Genomic DNA, 19,439 nt, shown 5'->3' with positions numbered 1-19,439 from the left:
AAGTCGTTGATTTACTGCAAGTCGTATTTGTGGCTTACAGAATGGTGAACTGAATAGGCACTTTACCCAAGATATAGGCGTTTTAGTACTTTTTGTGCTGCCAATAGGGTCGTTAACCTGGCTTGTCATATCAATCACGACATTGTCCCAGACTTAGCACATGGTAAATAGGAATTTAAAATTTACTTCTCCATTTATTGCTGCTTAAATTTAGATTTGAACACAGTCAATAGACTTACTTTATGGAAATTGGCTGGACCATCAGAAGTCCTGAAACGCGACGGTCGTAATCTTATCGCATTAGAGGCCGGACATAGGAAGGGCATTAAATTTGAACGATCGTCGTGAAGCAGCGGGCACAGCGAACGCGCCTGAAACCGGTCGGCCGTCCGTAAATAATGGATTAGAGGTGGGGTGAGGGGCGAGGCGGGGGGTGTGGCGCACGCACCGGCTGCGCGCGCGGGAGCGAGGGGCAGTGAGGAAGAGGGGCGCGGGTCGAGGGGACTGCGCCTCCCGTCAGCTGTTGCGCGCCCGGGACCGCGGCGCACTGCCGAGTACCGCCAATGCATCGGCGTTCATAGCGCACGCCGCCCGTCTCGCGACCCGACCGTATAACAGTGCCATAGTGTGTGCAGTGACATCCGAGTGTACAGCGACAGTGTGATCGATCATGTGTGTGTGATGGCAAGGATGTGCAGTGCTCACGTATCCAGGAGCTGACCGCAGCGCTGGGCGATGCGAAGTGATGTTACGACATCGACCGAGGTGATTATCCCGGAGCCTAAAACACCATGCATGAACGTCGCTTCCGAAGCGATCGTTGCCCGATTCCCCGCCATGAGTTGGTTGCCATTGGTAAGCAACGCCTAAACGATATATGAATTTAGCGCTTTTTGGATATAGCGCAAAAAATACCACTTCGACGGTCGCAACGAAAATCTTTTTTGTTGCATCGCAACAATGATGTCGCCCTTTAGCTTAGGGGAACTTATTGTGAATTAGACGCAGACGGCAGTTTTTTTAGACCCTTTGGTATTTTTTCGTGAATTTGTTTTTTTTTTATTAATATGAACACGATTTTTAAATTTTAATACTACCCTCCGATACAAGTTTGTTTGTATAACCATTTGTGAAGGTATATTTTTACGTTACCAACATTAGATAGCTAATTAATGTTGTCTATTTTTAAATTGAATAAATAGATATTAGCATTAAAACAGCTGAACAAAATTAAATTTTTAATAATTAAATTTTTAATAAAAAAAGGAATTTGACACATAAAAATAAACGTTTGGAGGATAATCATTATTCAAATTTACATAACAAAAATGAAAATATATAACCAAAACAATAATTTTAATAAATTAAAATTGAATATTTGTGAGTTAATCAAAAATTATATCAATCGTAACAAAGTTATTGTTGTTTTTTAATAATTTTTTTGTTTATTATTCACAAAAAACAGAAAACAGGAATATATATATATATAACAGTCAAGATATATGTGAGAATCCTGAATATGTTCACATAAAAGTTACAAAAAATAAACAATAATACTGCTGCTGCTTGATGTTTAAATTATATAAGCAATATATAATTTAAACAGCAAAAACATAAAATATGAAAAAATAGTAGCGGATAGACCATTACATATATATTACATTTATAGTTAAAACCAAGGACAATATATAAATTAGTATATATATAAAGAAATATAAAAAAATAGTTTTAAGACATTCAAGAAATACAGTTTTGAATATGTTCTGTTAAAATATCAATATTACAAGGCATCAGAATAAGATAATTATATTAAATGCACACACGAACGACAGGATTGTAAAAGGTCGTGTCATTCTTGCATACCAAAGACAAAGGGTTTAGGGGATATCTTAATATACAATTATAATAATAATATTGATCAACGAGAACAAGATAAAAGAATAAATGTAGTAACAAAAATAAACGAAATAGTTACTAATTATGTATATAAAAAACTTCGGTTCCCAACATAAAAGCTTCAATACAATAAAAGTAAATTGTGTTATAATGAAACTGGACGGAATGAATTTATTGATATTCTTAATCTACGTTATAATTAAGTGTTATTCGGAATCTGCATCATCAGTTCGAAGTACATGTTTCCGATAAGCCGATAGTTGTATTTGTGCATGTTTCTATTTCTGTTCTTGTATCGCCATCGGCGACAATAATTGCTATATGTTATTCCACTCTCGTTCGACAGCCCGCACGCTCCTATAAGTTAAAGGTCCAAGGCAGGTGCAGTTAGCACCTTGTGCTAAACCTTCCGGTTTTGTCCATAGAATATTTTATTTACACATTATCGTTATTCACCTACGTCTTAGATAGCGTATAAGTATTGTATGGTATTATCACCTATTCACAAGTCATTGCTAGTGGATCCTTCTTAGGAAGTCATTGAAATTCTCGACGGTATCTTTTACTCGTCATCATATCCTTGCGGATACGTAATGACGCATTTTGCTGTTACGAGAATTCTTTTGAGACTTTAGAGTGACTTGTTTGTGTATAGTTTTAAAAACGGAATAAGTGACTCCTTCACTAGTTGTGTATTTAATATATAATTATGATTGCAACCGCTCTCTGTCCCAATAGCTCATTAACGTTCCACCTTTGAATAAAGATTTCTCTTTTCTATAAGAAGCTGGATTCAGAGCTAAATCTGCCTCTTAGCGTTATAATTGCGACCTGACGGGACTCAGAACGTCCTGTGATTACCTCCATAACGAAACACGTTATAAAATAGAAGAAATATTTTACACGTGAAAAGAAGTGCTTGCCCGAGTTTCACATAATTAAATCATTCGACTCGGACGAAATATATAATTAATATTTTGTTCAATATGTTGATTGTATTCGTTTTATTTATAATTTGTGATTGCAGTTGCGGGTATTTTAAAAGGATAATTCAAACAGATGTTTCGTATTATGCTGTAGTATCCCTTTGAAGTTGGTAATAATGTTGGTATCATTATCGTTCATTGCTCATGTTATGTTGCTTCTTCAAAATTGTGAATAAGCTGATTTGCTTTAATATTTTGAATGTGATTTTATTCTATGACACGGCGCTTATAATAAATTACTCTTGCTAATGATTCATCCATTAGTGTTTTAATGAAAACTTGTTTTGTTGAGACGATAACAAAAAACAATTACTTTTCTAGACATTGAAAATTTGTTGACATTCAAAAAACACCTTATCAAATTTCATTGATGTTTTGAATTTATAAATGCAGCAACTGCTACTATTTATAATAATTAATTTGCCTTATTATACATGTTTTCTTATTCTGATTATTTCACTATCGCATATTTGTAGTGCTTTATATAATTGCATATTGCTTGGAATATTAACGGCAAAGGAATTTGAATTTTATTATTTCTTAAATAATTGCACTTATAATATATATATAAATATTAACATTAGGTGCGTTTTAATTAAGGGCTTTTTTGTTTGTGTAAATAAATATTTCATTTTAATAACGATTTTATTATATATCATTATAATCTATATACTCTATCACTATACTAAAATATATAACATAATACATGTCATAGATAAAATCAACGTTTTAAAGGATATACAATGTAAGTGTGAAAAAGAGGACATAGGTACTTTTAAATCACAAAAATGTAAAGAAAATGTATGACTTAATTTATATTTATTTTGAGTAATAGTAATATTTCAATAAACACAATTGGTTTCAATTAGTTACCTATCTCCCATGTCTCCGGTGGTCGGCTGACTGCGTTGACATGCATCGAGGACATAACTTGATTTAAAAGCAATCTCGACGACTGCGCCTCATTTCCGTGCCAAATGAACGTCTATCTAAACATTTCACATTATTATCATTTGAACGTGTAATAAAATATAAGATCATTTACGATTTTTTTCAATCGTTTATGTTTAAACACCATAGGGTTATAATTTGTTTTCTATATATTCTATCTATAACGTGTAATTTTAAATAAGGGACAGTTCGAGAACTTGGTGTTATTACCATTTATGTTTTATCATTGTCTTGTTCGTCATTACCATTCACACACTCTAATTACGAGTGTTGTGTAGCAAACAAGTCGATTACATCATACCACTTATATCTATTACGCTTCGCTCACAGTTGTGGAAGCTTCAGTACCGATCGTTTCTCGTATTTCTACTACGATATTTTCAAGCGGTACCAATATGCATTAGTCGTCTTAGGTTTTATATAATTTTGAATAGACGATATAGATAATGAGTTGTACAAATCGGATACAACAGTATTATTGTCTACAGTAAACAATAAGGGAAGCATATTAATAAAAAAGTCGACAAGCGACCAACACTTTTGTTACGGAATGTTGTATTGTATCTGACCTTAAAATATTTAATTAAATTATTATTTAGTTAAGATTAAAGTTTCGTACGGACTCCTTAGTCTTGAAATTAAAAACTATCAAAGTTAACTAGTGAAACGTTACAATTTAATTGTCACGACTGTATTTTCGTTGACAGGCGTCGTATAAAATGTAGGAAATTAGTCGCCTGTCGGACGACTTGTCCGAGGATTTTTTAGACGCTGGACAAATAGTTTCCCGACACGACCATACCAACCGGTTGATGGTTACGTGTGAACTTATTGATCCGTTATCGACTCTATTATTCACTAACGAATAAAATACGTGTATATTATTTTTTTCTACTAATCTTTTTATTGTTTTTTAAATGTGTGTGGGTTTTATATTCAACCGTTTACATTTTTATGACTGTTAGAAACTAGTTTTCATTTAATATTACAAAAGCTCATAATTGCCTAAACTGAGATTGTGGTAAATTCTAGTATTGATTGCTTATTGGAATGTGAAAGATGTGTTCAGATATTGTATACTTATTACGGTAAGTTGACAAAATATATAGACGATAAAGGGAAATCGCAAAATCTTGATTTCGATTTAAAAAAAATTACTCATATGCGCTAGAGCGCTTGTGTGTACAAAGTTGAATTAATATTCTTATATAAACTAAACTTTATTACAAGCTCACTTTGTGACTTATAAATATCAGACAATAATTTTAAAGATTAACTTCAACACAGTTGTGATCATGTCGTCCTGACTGCGGCCGCGGCGGCCAATATCATTACATATGATAATGCACAAGTGTGTGCTCAAACTCTTTTCCCTCACTTACATAATTCAAGACCAACGGATTTACGTGCTTTCCGAGGCACGGTGGTACACACTTCCAATTCCCAGACTGCAGACTGTTATTGAAATTGTCCCGCCCTTATTCTACCTACTAGACCAACGAAGCACTCAACAAAACACCAACCAATCGGATGGTTGTTCTTAATTTAGTTGCAGTTTAAGTATTATTCAATAACGAAAATAAATATTCTCATTAGCTGGATAATTAAGAATAAGATTATTTATTTATTTTACTTATTTCATTATTGCAATGAAGAAATAAACAATTACCATAAGAAGCTTCACCAAACAAATAAATAAGGTATCAGCGTGTGTTTAAATATACGCTAATATATACGATATACTTACATACATTCCAAATATCAGTGCTCTTAGTATTTACACATTTAAAGGTTTCAAGGTTTCTTGATTTGACAGAACAAATAAATTATGTTATCTAAATAAATTAAAATATTAAATAAGTTAATTAAAAAGTCAAAATGAAGTTGAAATAATAACAATCATATCTCTTCTAATATATAATGTATTTATGTATCAATTGAAAGATATCATACACGCATAACGATGGGAACTAAAATACAACTCCATATATGTAACAAAAAACTATTTACATACATAAAAATGTTATAGTTGTAATGCATATTAAAGCATTTCTCTTATTATGCACCTTGTAAACAACGCCCCGCCGAGTTAACGAGCGTGTAATAAAAAGTAATACATTTGAGAAATTGCTTCTAACACATAAATCGTAGAACAATGTGAATTACATAAAGATTAACTGTATAAGACTTCAGTATGTAAAGTTTGTAATAATACTAACTGGTATTTAAATACTTTGAACACTAAATTGAAATCGATTCGTAAAACCAGATCATAATTTGTTTATTTAATCGAAGACGAATAAATAAGATTCCCCTCATTTTATAACAAGCAGCACTGGACACGCAGATACTCTATGAATAATCAAGTCTTAGATAATATAAATATTTTTTTAGCTTAAAATTATTTTAATATTATGTATATAATTAACGTATTTCCGCTCGATTATGTAAATGCTATAATGATAATAAAGCAAGTGCATTTCAAAGAGGCCGAAACAACCGCGCCGTATGCGTAACGGCGTGCGGGAGATGCGCGTGTGTGTAACCGTGTACAAAGATGTGCCGTGTTTAGATGAGGCGAGCAGCTCCGTAGGAATAACATTGAGCGGGTCGTACCTATTGCACACATCGTAACTAACGGACTTATCGCAATGACCGCTGTAAAGCGCTTTAACGCACAGGTCTGGGCACACGATACTAATTCAAATATAATTTTAAAGTCTGGTTAACTCGAAAAAGCTTGTCTATATTACGTGAGATAAATAACAAACAGCGATAGATTAAAATAAATGCTTAACCGCGTCTGTGTTTACCGATTACCAATAACTTCGACATTCATTGTAATAATTGCTAGTGTCACACAAACTGGCTCATTTAATTACTATAATTATGTAGCTCGGAATACTAATTATGATTAAGATTAATATAGATAAGATAAACGCTTAATATTGAAATAAATATTATAATTGATTGATATAATATGCAAAAGTATCAAGGTTTTCCAGTCAAGTTTCAATGCCGGGTCACGGACTGACGACGCCGCGTGATCTTGAAAGGTTTTATAATTCTTTTCGGTACGGTCATTGCGAGAAGTGTCGGTCGCGGGCGTTCACCTCGATCCGCATTCAATAGCATCTCGGCTCGTGGGACATTCGCTAAAAATACGTGCAACGACGCGCCGCGCATTATAATACGTTTACGAGATCAGAGCTAGGACGGCGACGCGAGCGTATGGCACAACGCGATGTCGAGTTCGTGGATCTCAAGGAATGGTTACCCGAAAATTGTATGACGAATAATTGACGGGCTCATTATAAATCCTATACAAATATTATAACTTTAACCGAAACGAGCCTCGATGTTTTATTATTTTCGAGTCTAATATTCAGGATTTGCAAATATAATTTTGTCTTAAAGATTTATGTATTTTGGTCTGATATCAAAAACCGACCGATGTTTTTTACTAAAAAGGTTTCGAGGCACCATAACCAGTTATATGTTAGGTATTACTCCGATAAATGCATATCGAATCCTGTAAGTACAACAAACTTTAATGTAGTTAGAAGTAAAACACTTAAGTTGGAATTTAATTTTAAACTAAAATCGATTAAAATGTATTAAACATAGTAAACGTTGACGCACCATTATCAACTGAGCGTTGTATAAACACTATTACGTGGACAGTTTTCATACGTTATTATTGTTATCGCGTTATTCATACAAGATCTGTTTGTTGTAGCGGAAGTGAGACAGGTCCGCGCTTTAATTATGTAACTCATCGAGTAGTGTCATAGTGAATATATCTTCAGTTGCGATGAACGATGTACATTGATCTTTTAATAGATTATATCTGAAGAAGACATTTTCAATAGTCTGTCGTTGTAAAACTTTTGAATAAATAATATCAGACAATTTATCACAAGTTTGTTTTGCTAATTTTTTAATTTGTATCTATAAGGAAACTGAGTTGATGTGAACATTGCTATAATTATTTTTTTCATATAGATAAGCTAAATTTACGTATATATTTTGACGGGATATCATTGTGTACTACTCAGTGCGCTATCAGCGCCTCACAAGTATCACCCGTTTAAATCCCTGATGTGAAAGACGTTATTCTGTCTAAACATCGAGTTATTTGTGAGCTAAGTTTTACTGTTACGTTAGTTTATCTGAGTTCAAAGGGTTAAGTCCTCATTTAATCTCTCGCCCAGTGTGTTTTTGCTTTTACAACTATAGGAAATGTAAATTTAAATTAATGCGTTGTTGCTATCAAAGTGAATGTATTAAATCCAGTCCTGCGACGAGGTTTGTTTCAAGTCAGGAAGAGAACAGTTAAGCTAAGCCCGTATAATGTCTTCCTTTAAAACTTACTCGGTGGTTTTGTTTAATTTACGTCACCTAAGAAAATAAACGGCGTCCCGCTTCTGAGGCGTCACATCCTCATATTTTTCAAATTTAAAATAGCTGTTATAGCTGTTGGATGTTTTTGATGTTAAAATAATAATTATACTTTGTTTGTCTTAACGTTTTAACAAAAATGTTTTAAGAAACGATTGCCACATTATAAATGGATTGAGTAAGTTGTGTGTTTTTGATTCTTCAAAGTAAATTTATTTTAAAAATATTTATATTTAATACTTGTTTACAATACAAGAGGCATTCAGCTGAATGTAATTCAAATAATATTTAAATTCAACGTAGTAAAGTAGTCTTGCCTAATAAGTATTAAATTTAATTTACATAATTTTTTGTAAAAGGGTTAGTTACTCTTTCCCAAGAATTTATATAACCGAGTATCTCGGTTCTTCTCGGTGGAATCTATATATTCCGCATTGGTGATAGCATTACGTTTAATGTATTACTGCAATATACCAATTTGAAAATGCTTATACGAACCTTCTTAAATAAATAATGTTTTGATTTTCGTTTTTGTATTCAATATTATAAGTGTTTTTTTTTTAATATCTATAAGTGTTTTTAAGATTAAAAGTTCGAGTGTAACGTTGTTATAATAAATTGAAATGATAATTCTAACGAGGCAATTAAACATCAAAAGTAATTTACCGTGACCAATATATACGTATCGAGCGCCTTTGCATGCTCGGATATGTTAAGTTAATGAGAGATGGTATCAGCGACACAGTCGTGTGAAGTCTGATCATGGGGGTAATTTGTGGTGTTTCAACGAACCCTGAATCCCGGCCCGCATGCCATTGTCCGGCACAATGGACTTTTGAAGCTCGACCGCATTGATTTTACAACAGAAATGCTTAATTTGTCGGCTGAGTTATAAGATGTATGTAGTGGATGTTCTGACGTTTATTCAAAATAAAGTATTGTGACTTATGTATGTATGCGTATTTATTTTTTAACCGCTTATAATACAGTCAGTATTTGTGTGTATCTACGTTAGCACTTAGTCCCTAATCGTGTCATCTAACTTATCACAAAAGTGTCATTTGATTCGCATATTAGTTATAATAAAATTGACATGGACGACGTCATAATGTATTACGTATTTAACATACTAGATAGTTACTATTATATTAATAGACACATATACATACTTTTTTAAGGTTTTTTAAGAGAATTATAAATGTAACAATATATCACTGGTTACTTTTCACTTTAATAAATTACTCATAAAAGTTTCCTGATGCAAGAGTGTATTATTTGCGTTTTTAAAATATAGCAAAGTATTGCTTGTAAGTTTGTAGCAGTTCAATGACCCCGAGCCCGCATGCTATTATCTAACACCAAGGGGTTATGTTGGAGTTGTAGTGAGCGACCGCATTGATTTTATAACTGACGTGAGTTTGACGAGTCTTCGTGGAGTGGTTGTGGGACGTTCGGTAGTTTCGCAGGCATTCAAGGGGTTGATAGATTTGATTGGATTAATTGTGAATGCAGCAACGTGGAAGATGATAAAGGCATTAGATATTTGTCATGCATACCTCGTAGCCTTGCATGACGTTAAGTCAGTTATTATCTGCGATCACGTTGATTTGGTGTTACAAAAATAGTTTTGGTATAATTTGGTATAATTATATTCTTTCATTTTTTTTTTTGCGGGCGTTGAAGTATCGTTCCTTAAGAACCATTATTCTAATTGAGTAAAATTTTGCGTCAAAATCTTAGCATCAAAAATCATGTTTATATTATCACTCAAGCATCATAGATAGCATCGCATGTTCCGAAGTTCAGTTTTATCTTATCTTTAATCTCAGCGGTCGCTTCAAGAGTTGTTCGACTGAGCTTCGTTCGCAATAATTTTTCCTGACCTTCTTGCCTGACCTTAGCACGCTTATCTGATGAGTCAACCATTATATTAGTGTGCCATGAAGGAAATTATAGTAGCAATATTATAATGGACAACATTTCTATGATAAGCAAGTCTGGCAAGCTTTGCTTTAATATTAAATATTTAATACAATAAATGGATTCTGTGAGTCAATAAATTTATTACTGATGGTGTTATTCCTAAGGCCTGAAATGTTGCAGGCACGTGGATTGAAGTTAAGTTATCAGTGATTGAGTAATGTAATAAAGGGAAAAGTTCTTTGCAGATAAATCCTTTACTGAACAGATCGTATTATCGTCTGTGATCGCTGATAGTGTAGGTATATATATAAAAAAATAAATTATTATTTATGATTTAAAACGTAATAAGCGACAACGATTTTAATAATTCCAACTATATCAAAGTGCAAGTCATTGTGCAAGTGAGTTTAGGGCGAGTACTGTGCGCCGACGCAAACGCGTGCGTTCACTTTCGCCCGCCCTCGCTTTTTGTGTCACAACTCGGGTCGTGTCGTGTTCGTTATATAGTTCGATAACTTTTTATAACAAGACTTAAGATACAATGTATATTTTAGCTATCTAATTAAAAACATCTATGTCTTAAATTATAGTTACGAAATAAAATTTTCATAAAGTAGTGTCCAACTTTACATAAAAAAAATCCGAACAGATTTGTTTGATTTAACTATTATTATTATTATTGGTAATTTAATTGTTTTACGACTTTCCCTTAAAACGACGAATTAATGAAACATGACATATTGTAAAACTAAGCACCGATAAAAAATGTATATTAAGTTATAAAACTTCAAGTCTTACCTATTACTTATTAAAAATTTCCACTCGTTAATTCCGAATAATCGCTAAAGCGTCCCCGTCAAGTACAATTACCATCAGATTACAGATAACAATATTATAATAAAAATAATATAATGATGGTGTGTACGACTACGAATACGCTCCGGTTTTGTTAAGGAAGCACGTGGTCACACTGAGCCTGCATGTTAATTATACGCCGGATGTACACTTCCTCTAATCCAAACGCGACTGTACCGCGGCAACGCCCGAAAAATATTTACATCTCTTTTAACCGAATTACGGAGAAGTGAATAAAAGAAACGAAGGATCATATTTTATTGTACGAAGTGTCATATCTTTGAATGGATTTATTAAAAACCCCGCCATGAAAGTGGAGTGACGTTCGAATTTTTATAACCTAGCTAAATTTGCTAACACTTGACTATTATTGTATCAGACTTTATATATATAATTATTTTAAGGTATATGATATAAGTCGCATATGTTAAAAATCTTGTTTCAGCTGTAATATGTAATATTATACATACGTAATGTATAATAAGATAGTATAAAAGGGTCATAATTATTATTTCTAAAAAATAATGCAACAGAATTACACCGTTTTGTCATACCGGTGTACTCGCGCCCTAACAATATTTTTCGCGTTCGCATCACTTGATTGCGCAGGTGTGTTCGATGCTTTACCATTATCTCACTCAAATATTATTATTACATGAAACCAAATCGTCCACTTAGGGTTTCCATTACACTTTAGTGGACAAAAAAGATTAAAACTAAAATACACAATAAAACATCATAATAAAAACACGTCCGGCCGACAAGACAAGTTTTAATTGAACACTTGAACGTTTAATACGTGGAAAGTAATAATAAACTTTATAGTTAAAATAAAAACGACTCTTTATTAAAGAAATGTTATAAGGATTACGAATAATTCTTAATGATTGACATTCATAAAAACTTTTCTGAATTTATATATGGGACTTTGTAGGCAAGTTTTGTTTTTTACTTTGTTATGTAAACTTTACTGTATACTATCAACCTACCGATTTTGTCGACGAAATAAACTAAGTCGCGTATGTACTTTTGGTAGTAATCGTAATAAAAAATATTTTAAAAATTTACACTCCATAACAAAAGAAAATTTCCGACTAAATTAAAAAAAAAAAAAAAAAAGAACTCCTTTAAGTGAAAAGAAAAATAATTACAGAAATGGCAACTATTATTTTATAGAATAAAAAGTGTAACAGTTCAATTATATTATCTGGATGTTGTTTGTGTAAATTAATCAAATACTATGAAATACGCACACGTTTATCCATCTTTGGCAAACGAATGTAACTGTGCAAAGCACTACGCCAAGTAGTAGGTAATGCTATTGGAAAGTATTTTTACGAAAGACTTTAAATGACAGAGGAACGTGCAATAACAATCGCAGATATTACTTACATTATTACTTACATTCGCGACCTCCGCGGAATCAAATATGACACTCGATACTCGATGCCATCTTAAAATGTTCAACATTTTACCCTACGGTGATACGCTATTTTGAGGCATCGCCTAAATATAATAAATATAGAAAATGTCGCTTAATTTACTATTTGAAATTTTAAGATCCATGGGATTTTTAATTTCATTTAAGTGCAAGAATTTAACCTCTACAAGTTAAATAGTAATAAAATGCAAGTTCGACGAGCACACGATGTTGTACGTCGGAATCGGCGTCTATGCTAATTCGGATTATAAAATTGGTTGCGTGGGCTTTTAATTAGTGATTCCGAGTCTATATGGGCGCGCTGACTGACATTTATATTTTTTATATCGTGGCAGATGCGTTTAATTTCATCTTATTCATTATATTGTTATGCGGGTTTTTAAACATTTTGAACTTCTTGGTATGAAGAGCACTATCTCTAACAATATTACCTATATTAAATAAAAATAATCAGCATTTGTTTTGTCAAATATTGTGTAAGTTACGTTATTTCAGAGTTATTTTTAAAATTTGATTTAATGTTAATTGGGAGCACTCAAAACTTTTAAACTTTGAGCTTGTCGATTGCAGTATTGAAATTTGGAGATTGTAAGATTACGAATTCAATATACGAATATGGAATAACTAAGAGGCACTTTTAAGTTGGTCATTTTACCTTATAATAAACTAAACGTAAAGTGATTACGTTAAGTGTGAAACTAAGATGTATTAATTTATCTCTTAAAGAATCAACTAATACTGACTTACGTTCCTTTTCTTTTTTTCCATTACGTGCCTTTTAAAATATCTTTTACATGTTGAATTGTCTTTTACATGCATATGTAATGCATATGCATGTAAAAGACAATTCTAGTCGTGACATATTGAAATGAGGTTAAAATGCATTCCTTAGTAAATTTAGAATTTAAAATAAAGTATATTCGCACTTGAACTTGTGACATCAAACGACAGAAAGATGGCTCTTGTTCCAGAGTCGTGACACTGAAGAGACACTCGATGCTCCTTTAACAATCACAGGATCGAGTTCAATTATTTTTTTCTTTCCTTACGAATAACATAACATTTAGCTTTTTTGCTAAACTTTATTTTATTATTATTTTTATAGATTGTTTTGGTTTAACTTAAATTATTATGAAGAATGTCCCGAAATCACGCCGTTAAATAGTTAAAAAACGTCAACGCTTCATTTAGTTTTAAGATTAATCTTTTTATACATAATATTCACATTCAATTAAAAATAAGAATACATGCAGTATCTAATCTACATTGTCACGCTAATAGAAATTTCGAAATATTTGTTAACGATATATAAAAAAAAACTATTATAACGCATAGATAATCCTGATAGATTTAAAAGGCAGTTCATGTATTGCTAAGTCCTGGTAGAAATACGTTACCCAAATGCGGTAATGGTAATTGTTGGCATGCTTAGATGTAAATTCCTTACACTTTATATGCCATACATGAGGGCATATAAGTCGCTGTCACACCGAGGTCGATTGTCCTGCGATTACTAAGGCGACGTTATTATATTTATTCAGAGACGCTATTGTTTTGTTAATGTTATTTGTCTTTCAATAATATAATATGAAAAATTTCTTTTGTAATTTGCTCGTGTACATTACAAAATGTATCAGTGTTAAACGTGTTATACTAAAGTATTTGATATAGTTTCCTTTTACGTTTTATATTAGTAATAACGTGATTTCTTGTCAGTCTCGTGATAAGATTGTCATTCTATATTGTCTTGGAGAGTAAAGTCGCTTTGTTCCTCAGTATTTCTTATATTTCTGGTCGATGGGATTGTACTTGCGTTATGAAAATGGTTCAATGTCTAGTCCGAATAGCGTTGTAAAATATATATAATAGGAATTAGTGAAATAGAAAATTTTACTAATTCCTTGATATAATACAAAAAATATGTATGAACGAGATAATCGTCATGACTTCCAGATTGTGTTGAATGTTTATCTCATTAAAGAATTACATATGTATGTAGTTACTTAACAGGTCTGTAAATTAAATGTAATAAATGTGCTAGACATTAACTTCTTTACTAAAATCTGTTTCTTAGTTGTTGAGGTTATCGTCCTTTTGTATGTATTGAATGAAATAAGATTAGTAGTAAAGTAAGGGTAAAGTTTCTATGTAGTCCCGTGATATAAGGTATACTCTAGATATATCGGAATGCAACATAGTTGCAATGTTATGTCTTGCCATTTAACTAAAACCCTTTTACGCTCTCTGCGTAACGGGGTCATTCGTCATCGTCAAGGCGACTATTACAAATGCACTTAACATGCATTGTCCTGTCTACTTCTAGACCTTAACGCTAATGTGATAATATATGAGGAAATATTATTTTTCATACAAGTAGCGACATCTCTCGGGGATAATCTTCAAATTCTATCTGAAAATAACATAGACAATTAAATTTAGTTTTGTTAAATGATTCATGTGAAAGCAAAGGAATCTGTATATAATACAATTTAGCAAACACTTGCAGTCCCTAGTAGGTACTTATTTATATTATTGTCATATTAATATCGCATAGTTTTCGAAACATTTACTAATGGCGTACTCAAGTAGTGCGTACTTGGGAACTCGACACCGATTACAGCTTTGATTATATTGTTTAAAGTATTTTTTAAATTTGTTGTATATTAAAAATTTTATTTTTAAAAAGTGTAAAAAACATTGATTAGTAGCAACAATTACGTATATGATTTACAATCTCACATTTTTTAAAGAATAAAACTCGTAGGTAGTTTAAGTAATTTAATTAATTCATTTAATCGTATTTTTTAATCTATCAAGTTCAATGCGATAAATGAATACTTGGCAACAATAGTGGTTTTTGATAACACAGAATAAATATTTCTAATTAGGAACAACATGCTACACAGGTCAAGGTAGGCTACGTAACTAATTAAGTTTGGACACGGGTCACTCTTCCTCTTTTATAGTTAGATGTTGAATATTCATCGCTCCGTGACTTTTATATTGATTGGATTACGAATGTATTAGCAAATTAAACGTACGCAGAAAACATGTACCATAGATAGGTACATTTGAGTGGATATATTTTATCAAAAAGCTTTGCAATAGGCTCTATCTCTGAGTCCTTTATGACTACATAATCGACATCTACGATCCAAATTGATTAGAAGTCATATAGAGCTTCAATCATGATTGATTAGCGAACAAGATCGTATTTATATTACATATACTGTAAGATGTTATGTACAAGTTAACGTACTTACTTAATTCATGATTTGTAATTAATTCTTCTGTTAAAAGAACACCTACTTTTTTGTCGATATGTTTGTTACACGTATGCAAAATCATAAACTAATATTTATATAATTACAAACTTAACAATCTATGGGTAAATATTGTTCTTAGTTATTTATAAATAAGTTTCGAAACCGACTAACTTTTACCCGAATTTTTTTCTTTACCATCTAAACTATGAAACCCGAATGAAACAAAATAAAATTACAAGACAAATATTAATGTTTGCATATAATAGTAACTCATCAAACAAAATTTAAATAAACACTCAATGATGAACTTCAGAGATAACTATAGTTTTACCTCTGTAATTATTTCCTATATCGGTTTTAAATGCAAGCGAGCGTCGTCATTGCAAGTACTTACATATTAGTATAATGCACTTGACATACTTAGAGACAAAGAAACAAATTATTATGTGTGCAGCGAAGTGCAGGCGATTATAAAATATATTACGCCGCGGACAACGGAGCTGAGGCTTCCATGTATAATAGAATGGTTATATCATACCGGCATTATTAAATTATATTTTATATTTTCAATAAAACAAAACTTTAAAATGCCTTATGGATTTTTTAGTAACTTCGTCTTATCAGTGTTGAGAGCTCAAATGCGAGAAGATATAATTACTTTATGCTAAAAGTATACTTATGTTAGTGATTTATTTTATGATTATTACAAAATTTGTTTAAGAAAATTAAAATGGATTTGACACTTTAATTTGTATACAAGAGTAACCACTGAGTTTCTTTTTAGTTTGTATCCACATTTCGAATTGCTAATAATATTTTTGGGTTTATTTATCTTGTCAAATGTTTATTTAATTGTTCTTTTAGAGCTTTATGATGTTTACAGATTTTGTTTGTTTTCTATTGACTATTTTGCGGTATTTGTCTTGATCTCGAATACAAAAAGAGAAGACTTAACGGAACAAGACGTGATCGGAAATGAGATAAAATTACTTTATTTATTATTATAAATTTATATGTTTACAATTTTCTTTTTATCTGCCACGTCGGTCTAGTGGCTACTTAATAGAATTCATCTCCCGAGACCTTAGATGCGGGCGAGGCCAAAATCCTTATTAAATTCACACAATTCCTCACCTAGTCTTCTCTTCTTTTCCGTAATGCCATTGCTTGCGCGTCTAACTTCTCTCCGATCGTTTTCATATATTTAAAATCTATTATATAAAAAAAAGATTCTCAATATTAAAATGTTTGTGACGCTTGCATTTGGCTTGAGCTTTGCTTATCAGTTTGCATCAAAGTAACACTCATGAGATTGTTATTTACATTTATAAAAGACACCGTGTATAGTTTAAGAGTGGATTTCTTATTCTGCATTTACACAGTTAAAAGAAATGTCTTAATAAAACTAAACTAAGGAAAAAATCGATGTTGATTAAAATAGGTCTGGAATAAGTTCGTTTATACTCGAAATGTTTTATTATGGTACATCTTTAACAGACCGTTATAATGAATTGAAAAATAATAACAAAATAATAAAAAAAACAAGTCTACATGTCAATTTTTATTCTAATTACAATACTCTATAGTAGTTTTTTGCGTACTTAATTATTAGAAGCTTACCATCCGTTGGAATGACGTGTGAATACAATTTTCCTTCTAATGATAATTACTTATAATTATTCTTTTCATGCCAATTGTCATTATTCGCTCCGTTGCGGAAGTTGAAAGAACACGATTATACGACTACAAGGCCTAGGACATTTCACTGATGTATTATTTATACATCAATGGGAATATTGTGTTAAGAATTAATTTGCTTGTACTAACAATGGAGGGGAGCCGAGATGGCCCAGTGGTTAGAACGCGTGCATCTTAACCGATGATTTCGGATTCAAACCAAGGCAAGCACCACTGAATTTTCATGTGCTTAATTTGTGTTTATAATTAATCTCGTGCTCGGCGGTGAAGGAAAACATCGTGAGGAAACCTGCATGTGTCTAATTTCAACGAAATTCTTCCACATATGTATTCCACCAACCCGTATTGGAGCAGCGTGGTGGAATATGCTCCAAACCTTCTCCTCAAAGGAGAGGAGGCCTTAGCTCAGCAGTGGGAAATTTACAGGCTGTTAATGTAACAATGGAGGAAGTTGATCATAGGATCCGGTCAGAACTAGTTTATTGTAATAAGCTTATTAGATATTGATGATACCAGATATTTAAACGATAAATATAATCAGTCAATCCAAACTTGAAGCACATTGTACATTATGTAGGTATCAGTTGGTTACAATTCACACATCGCACGCGTGTCTACTAATACATTGAGTTTGTTACTTTACGGTATCGGAACAGTGCAACGAGCGTAATAATTGTTTGGGCGACAGATAAGCCTCGGGCGGGACGCGTACACACCACATGACCAGCGACCGAACCATGAAATCGATCCGAGTAGTTAAATAAATGTTTGACCATGCCATTTCTACGGTGTTCTAATTTCACTCATGTCTCCATGTAAAAAAGCTTCTCGAATGTTCGAGATGATCTATAGTTAGGTAATTATTATGTAGCTCCGTTGATTAGATTGTCAATTTAAAAATTGTTCAAAAACATGCGTGGCATAAAAAGTAATTTAAAAATAATATAGATTAAAAAGTTTTTCGAGAATAATGACTTTAATCATTCGTTACGTATCGTCAATTCGCAACCAAAGATTACATATAAATCTGAGATGAAACTCGACACTATATTTTTGTAGGTTTGAACGTAAATTTTCAGGTCACAATATTGATACTTAGTTGTGTTCATTGTACAAAAGGTCAAAAATTTTCGTTCTATTATTTGCAATGGTTTTATTTACTGTTACATTTATAGTTAAGATTTAAAATAATGTAATTGTCCCTTAATGACCGATAATTGTAAGATATTTAATAAAAGGTCAAAAAGCTATAATATGTATTTGTAAATAGGTTAGAATTCTACGATATATTGAACTGGGCGCAGAAATATTTTACAAAACAGATACATTATGATTTACAGTTTAATAAATCAAGATAACATCGAGAGTAAACTGCAAATTCACTATTAAGCTGATAACACGAGTATGCAACGAATGTAAAACGTTTATAACGAATGTTCGATTCTTTAATCGTCGCCTCGCCACTCGTATCGCGATGGGAGCGGTACGCGGCAAGGCAACATTTTTTTTTATATTGTACTATTAGGGTTGTCAACGGGTAGAACTTTTAAGCCTTGTACTAGAACCTTTATTTGTACTAGGCTAATAAGAATCAATAACTACACGAGCCGCTACGCCGAATAAATATTAAAAAAAATTAGATGTACAATTTAGTTTTACTTTTATAATATGCAAAAAAATATTATATTTGCATTAAAGTTTAGATTTTTATTTCGTTTATATTTGTTGTTCAAAAGTTAACAGCCCTATACTTCAACTAGCGCCTATCGCCATTCCATCTTTTGCTGTTTACTAGTAATATATATTATTGATTCAAAGCGTTTTTATGTGAAACCGACCTTCTAATAAGGACAGCTACTTATCAGGACCTAACGCATATAAGATAATAAGTATACCTATTATAGTATTTTATTGATCAATGCGATTGGATTTTTTACTAAACATTACTGAATACGCAATAAATATAAGGGTATGGATATAGCAATGAAGCTATTAAGCGGAAAATTACTCATTGTAATAGAT

General features: G+C 32.1%; 1 protein-coding gene across 3 annotated transcripts in view; it reads left to right on the top strand.

Moving 5' to 3' along the window:
* The window catches only part of LOC125077926 (zinc finger protein jing), a 131,374-nt gene that overhangs the window by 93,180 nt on the left and 18,755 nt on the right, over nucleotides 1-19,439 (top strand). The window contains exon 2 of one of the 3 annotated variants that reach the window (XM_047690041.1): nucleotides 521-765. The exons of 1 other annotated variant lie outside the window; for it this stretch is intronic. In XM_047690041.1, coding sequence (XP_047545997.1) covers nucleotides 746-765 — 20 coding nt within the window. In that variant the 5' untranslated portion in view covers nucleotides 521-745. Of the gene's footprint in view, nucleotides 1-520; nucleotides 856-19,439 lie in introns of all 3 variants that reach the window. One more of the 3 variants, XM_047690042.1, reaches the window with a different exon arrangement.

This window comes from Vanessa atalanta, chromosome 4 (genome assembly GCF_905147765.1).
Source record: "Vanessa atalanta chromosome 4, ilVanAtal1.2, whole genome shotgun sequence".
Lineage (NCBI taxonomy): Eukaryota > Metazoa > Arthropoda > Insecta > Lepidoptera > Nymphalidae > Vanessa > Vanessa atalanta.
The sequence above is the reverse complement of the archived record's forward strand: the minus strand, read 5'-3'. Positions and strand labels throughout refer to the sequence as shown.